The following is a 6,081-nucleotide window of genomic DNA, read 5'->3' on the forward strand; positions in this document are numbered from 1 at the left end:
CATAGCCCGTGGCCCCACTGAGGGCATCTGCCCCTGCTTTGCTGCTTACACCCCAAACCAGAGCAAAGGCACTGGCTCGGTGTTACCCTGAGGATTCAGGAAAGAAGTGAGGGAGAACCAACACAAGCATGGGGGTCTCCAGGCTGCTTTATTGGGAGGCTCAGAGCTGGGGGCCCACAGTCAGAAGGGCTGCTGTAAAGCAGGAGCATGCTGGGGGCTCCCCACTTATCCAGCTGCTCCCCACGAAGGGAACAATTTGGCATTCACTTACACCAGCCTCTGCCTTAGCACCGCGGGAGGCAGTGGGGAAAACCCCCTGAGTCTGCAGAGCAGGGACCATGCCAGCCAGCCCCACTCCCTCCATGCACCCCTAAACCATCCCCATTTCAGAAAATAGGGACCTGAATGTAATTCCCCCGAAGTGGGAAGCAGCCAGACAACACTGCTGGAGATGTGTGTTAGAAAAGCATTTTCCTACGTGGCATAAGGATGAAGCAGGTTGGACAGCCAGGCTGCCAGGGGTTCAGTGTTATAAATAATTCTTGTTCACCCCATCTCCATGCCCAGGGCTCCTCCTGGGGCTGCAGCCCTAGAACCAGCTGACTTGGTTGGATTTGACCCCGCTGAAGCACATGTTGTTGGAGCAGCCCCCGCCGTAGGTGGGAGGGCAGGCTGAGCACGGCCGCCCCACCTTGTAGGGCGCTTCTCCCAGCCAGTTACCCCTAAAAAGAGAGGAAGGCATCACCTCTGAGCATCATCAGCCCACTGCTGACACTGCTGTGGGGAGGGAGGATGGCACGGGGGGCTCTCCCCAGTCACTCACTTGATGGCATAGTTGCAGACGAGGAGGATGGCGTGGCGCCACGTGCTGCCCCACACTCGCACGTTGGCACACGTGCCCAGGGCACAGCCCAGGCGGCTCGAGGTTGCCCACACCATCTGTGCCAGGACAGAGAAAAGACACTGTTGTGTCCATCCACCCAGACATCCCACAGCTGATAGCCCCAGAATGCCAGTACAGGGCTCTGTCCCCCCAGGGAATTGCATCCCAGCTGCCCCAATCTCTTTGGCTGGATGCTGGCCCATCACAGGCAGTGCTTTGTTACCAGAGGGTGACTTTTTGCTCTCCCTCTTCTACCTGCAAACAGCACTGCCCTGCACAGGATTGCCTTGCCAAGCTCACATCCATGAGCAGCAGTCTGGGTCACTGCTCCAATTTACCCAAATTAGCTCCTAAACCTCACACTGAATCATGGCCAGCAGCTTACCCTGCCTGCAAGGAGGTCAAGCAAAGACTAAAGCTCCTCCTAAAGCCTTTTCAGGTTAAATCTCTTCCATAAAAAGTGTATATTGCCCTTTTGCAACTGAGAGCATCCCTGAGTATCCTCATGGATGAGCCACTTGGGGATGCAGATGCTCAGGTAAAGGTTGGAGCCATGAAGAAGAGGTAATTAGGGGTTGGCACAGTTCTGCTGCCAGGCAGATGAACAGAGGAGTTTTCCACTTTGTGCTGGCCAGACTGTGTGGGGATGTGCCAGGGAATGAAGGGGCTGCATTCCCAGGGAGCCAGAAACAGCTGGGTGCTGTGAAGCTGCTCCATCACAGAGAGGAGGATTCATGCTTGGCAAAAGTACAAAGCAGCTTTTTTCTTTTTCTTTTCTTTTCACCACCTTTAAGTTGTCAGAGGTGCAGTGAGGAGAGAAAGGCCAAATGAGAGGGAAAAAAGCTTTTGAAAAAATGGAAACCTCCTTGTCAACTGGTCAGAAGGTTCCAGCTGCTCCTCCAGTGGGTTGTGAACCTCTGGGACCTTCCTGCAACACCCCAAACGCTGGAAAAGCCCAGCTGGGAAGGCATCACTGGCATCCCTCCAGCAGACACTGCCAGCTGCCAGGATCGCTGCCTGATCTGAAATGGGCAGCTGCCAGGGTTTGGCCCTGGATCCCAGCTGCTGCTGGCAGAAGAGCTGTGAGCTGCACAAGGCCCCCCTTTGCATCTGGATCCCGGGGGCTGCAGTGCTCACCTGTGTGTAGTGGCTGCAGACGGAGCCGCTGCATTTGGAGGGGCAGCGGGGGTTGCACTCACGGGGGTGGGGGAAGGAGTAGTGCTGCTTCTCCTGGTGCCAGGATTTCACCATGTCCATGACAGAGCGGTACCTGCAACGGTGCTACAGGTAAGGTGGATCTCCTCCACATCAGAGGTCATGGGCAAAGGAAAGGAAGGGAAAGCTCCACACTGAGGAAGTGGAGGAGAGAAATGGTTTGGGGCCAGAGCCCACTGGGAACAAGCATTCCTGGGAAAAAGGGGGTAATGACATTCTTGTGCCGAGCCCACTTGTGCTCAAGGCTGGAAGACCAGAGACACCTGAGCACTCAGCCACATGGAGGAAATCCAGGACCCATATCCCCCTGGTCTGGGTGCCTGGCAGAGAGGGGAATAGTGGCATACTTCCCAAATGAGCAGCAGGCATGCTGCTTTCCTGTATTTACCCGTCTGCAGGAGCTGGGCCTTGCTCCTCCACCCCGGGGTTCCTGATGTGCCTCTCAGCTCTATCTCACTGCGTGCAACGCCAGCTCAGAGCCCCTCTGCTCCTTGGCTGAGGGGGTGCTGCTGCTGCTCCTGCAGCATCGTGGGGTGTGGGGGTTTCTCAGGAGCTCACTGTGTCTGCAGGGCACTCACCTGCCCGACTGGATGGAGAGGTTCTGTCCCACATACTTCATCAGCTCGGGGGGGCCGTGGTCCCACAGGCAGCGCGCAGCCCACGCCTCCGCTGCCCTGGCCAGCCGCTCATCCCACACCTGGCCAGGGAAAGGAAAAGGGCAGGCAGGAGTTTTGGCTTCCCAGAGAAGGGAAGAGGAGAAACCTGCTCCCTTGTGCTATGAGGGCTTTCTGAGTGTCCAAAAAATAGGACTCATGCATTAGGGTAGAAAATGCCCAGGAAAAGGAAGCACAGCAGCGTGTCCAGGAGCCATGAACCTCCCCAGCTGCTGCCACAGCTCTGGACACACAGTGTAGCAGAGCAGGGATGCCCTGCAGCACTGCAAACCCTGTGTGTGTGATTCCCTCCAGGAATGAGCTCCTGCACAAGGTGGAGCTGAGCACAGGGGTGAAACCCTGCAGCCTTGTGCTGCTGCTGCAGCTCACAGTTGTCCCAGCCCTCAGTGCAGCCCTGGCCACAGCCTGACCGGTGAGCACAGCTGGTTCCTTCATGCATTATTTAAACCTGCCTCACCCATCCTGAATGCCTTTGGGGAGATGCCTGTGTGAGTTACTTTGGAAGGCAGGAATTTAGGCCAAGCAAGAAGCAGTGCAGGATGCTCCTGGGCATGTCTGACCTGCTCTGGTACCCAGCAAGCTGGGCTGCTCTGTGCTTCTCCAAACCACATCCAGGGGCCACCCAGCTACTCCTTCAGAGCTGGTCCCCTTCCTGGGAACAGAGCAGCATGTGGCACCTTCTGCCCTGAGGGTCCTGCCCTGTGTAGGCTGGAAATAGCTCCTCTTGGGGGACCTTTAGGGCTGGGTTAGGATTTCCAGGCAGGGTGGACAGAACGTGGGGAAAGCTCTGCCCAGGGTGACCCTCATCTGGAGATGCCCAACCTGTCAAGGCTGCACATGCCCTCCTTGACTCACTCCTGCACAGTTTCTGCTTCTGGGAACTGGCACCACTTGGAACACTCAAAAGGGACCCTGGAGACTGTGATGGGATCATCCCTCATGGATACAGTCAGGGAGAGGCTCCTGCCTGGGCTTTGGGTTGGGACCTGAGCTTTTCATGCTTGTAGCCACCTCCCAGATGTCCCAGACACAGGCCTACAGATCCTAAATCTGCCCTCATGGGAAAACATCTCTGTACTGGGACTACATCCCTCCTGCACAGAGGCTGCATGGGTCTGCTTCGCCCCTGGGACCCAAAAAATCCCCCAGGGCACATGTTCAGCTAGGAACCTAACATCCCTCCTAGGCTGGGTCTCCCACATCAGAAGTGAGCCCCTTGATCCCACCAGAGCTGTGGACCCAAAACTACCCTGCCACAGCCCAACTCACCATGTATTCCATATTGGCAGCGGGGGGGGACACCTGTGCCCGCACTTGGTTGTGGTAGTCCAGAATCACGCTCATGTCGTGGGGGGAGAGGAATCGCTTCCGCCGGCCCCGCGGGACCCCCTCGCCCCACAGCAGCCCCGCGGCCGCGCCCGCGGGCGGGGACAGCAGCTCGGTGGCGTTGGGCAGCAGGAAGGAGCTGGACAGCTGTGTCACCCAGCAGCCCAAGGCCGTGAGGTACAGGTGCAGGTGGAGCACAGCCATGCCAGCCCGCCCGGTGGGATCAGCCGGCAGATTTCTGCTCCTGCAATGGAGTTAAGCAAGGACAAGGGGGATTGCTGGTCCCTGCTGCTGGTGTGCCGATCTAGGAGAGAAAACAACACAGGTACCACTCAGGATTGCGAACACCATGCAAGCACCATGTCCCAAAATAAGGTGGAAACAAATTTTCTTTTCCCTATTAATAACAGTAGTTTTTCCCTATTAAAAACAGTAGTATTTAAAATTAATCTCTTTAATAACCTTATTTATCAGAGCAAATTCCCCAGGACTGTCAGGGATATGCCTGGGGAATTAATTTTCTTGTTTGTTTTAAAAAAAGATAAAAACAGTAGAAAGTCTCCCCGTTTTTTCACTTATGGCACATACCTGTGGCGCAGGAGATAGGAGTATGCTGAGAGTCACTGCAGCCGTCTGCCCTATAACTTCCCAGGAGTTTGGTTTGTTGAATAAATCCCCAGCACAAACAGAAACCTCACACAGATAAAGAAACTCACGGCAAGACTTAAAAGCATTGTCGAGAAATCCTAACGACTCGTTAGGAAAATTGCTACTGCAAGAGCCGAGTATTTTTTTTTTTTTTAAAGGAAAAACGCTGGAATATCCCCTCATCCGTCAGCCGATGCACCTCCTAGCAAGGGATGCACCGCCTAGCCAGCCCTTCCCGGAGCAGCGGGAGGATGGATGTTCCCGGGAGCACGTACCGTGAGCGCTGCGCTGCGAGCGGCGGAGCCCGGCGGCGGCGGCGGGATTGACCTGCGGGAACAACCTGCGGGAACAACCTGCGGGATTGACCTGCGGGAACAGCCTGCGGGAACAACCTGCGGGATTGACCTGCGGGAAGAACCTGCAGGAACAACCTGCTGGGGCAGATGCGGGAGGCTCGGCTCAGCCCCGGCGGGCAGCCCGCTGCGGCCGCTGACGCACAAGCTGCATCTTAACTCTTCCCGCGGGGAACGTCCTGAAGTTTGGGAAGAGCCCTGCCAGGGGATTTATAGGCTGGTGAATGCCTCCGCGCACACAGGCTCACGCAGGCACACGGAGCCCCGCACGGGGCCGGGGGGAGCGGGCGCAGCACGGCTCGATGCCTCGGTGGGTGGAGGGGCTGCTCCTCGCTGCTGGCTGGGGGTTTGTTCAGGCTACCTCCAGGGAGAGATTCCCAAAGTCATCTCTTTCCTGTTCGTTCCCCAGCGGGGATCTTGCTGGAATCAGTGGGCAGAGAAGCGGATCCAGGTCGGTGAGGGATGCAGAGGGGGTTTTGCCCCGCTGAGGAAGCAGCAGGGCTGGGACTCGCCAGGAGCCCCAGGGTCACCCCACCTGGGTGCAAGGTGGTAGAGATGTCCCTTATGGGGGTGGCTGGGAGGGGAGCTGGTGGCCACACACGTCCCTGGGTCAGCAGCTCTCCCGTTATAGATGAAGCCACTTGCTGGGCTGGGCGTTGCCGCCTGTGTGTAACCCAAGGACTGGGACTTGTCACAGCCCACAGGGACTCTGCCCGTGGCCCCACCACTGACCCGAGCTGGCAGTGCCCAGCTAGGGTTATCTCAGGGGAAAGCAGTGGGCTGTGCTCCCTCCACTGTGTCCATGTGTCTGTCCCCAGGGAGGGGAAACGGCTGTAGCATCTGAAAGCCATATCCTGCAGCATCAAGTGCGTTTCCCTACAACATCCCACACAGTCATGATGCCAGGGGACAACTGAGTTATTGCAGGTCACAGAGACACCTGGCCAGCTGGAGGGGCTGCTTGCAATGCCTGTCACATCTT

General features: G+C 57.0%; 1 protein-coding gene across 1 annotated transcript; it reads right to left on the reverse strand.

The window, feature by feature from the left end:
* Positions 1-589: 589 nt before the first annotated feature.
* R3HDML (R3H domain containing like) lies at positions 590-4,302 on the reverse strand. The gene is made up of 5 exons (XM_041478822.1): positions 4,042-4,302; positions 2,677-2,795; positions 2,021-2,153; positions 824-939; positions 590-722 (listed from the first exon to the last, which is right to left on the reverse strand). The coding sequence occupies exons 1-5, from the start codon at positions 4,300-4,302 to the stop codon at positions 590-592; spliced, it is 762 nt and encodes a 253-aa protein (XP_041334756.1).
* Positions 4,303-6,081: the final 1,779 nt, after the last annotated feature.

Source organism: Pyrgilauda ruficollis, unplaced genomic scaffold, assembly GCF_017590135.1.
Source record: "Pyrgilauda ruficollis isolate IOZ18807 unplaced genomic scaffold, ASM1759013v1 scaffold46, whole genome shotgun sequence".
Classification (NCBI taxonomy): domain Eukaryota; kingdom Metazoa; phylum Chordata; class Aves; order Passeriformes; family Passeridae; genus Pyrgilauda; species Pyrgilauda ruficollis.

What these genes read in the sequence shown, in the direction of transcription:
- R3HDML (XM_041478822.1), bottom strand. Translation starts at nt 4,302, where the DNA reads ATGGCTGTGCTCCACCTGCACCTGTACCTCACGGCCTTGGGCTGCTGG. An exon ending in CTGCCAATATGGAATACATG is followed by an intron (nt 2,796 to 4,041) that starts GTGAGTTGGGCT and finishes TTCCCTGGCCAG; the next exon opens with GTGTGGGATGAGCGGCTGGC. An exon ending in GTCTGCAACTATGCCATCAA is followed by an intron (nt 723 to 823) that starts GTGAGTGACTGG and finishes CTCTCTTTTTAG; the next exon opens with GGGTAACTGGCTGGGAGAAG.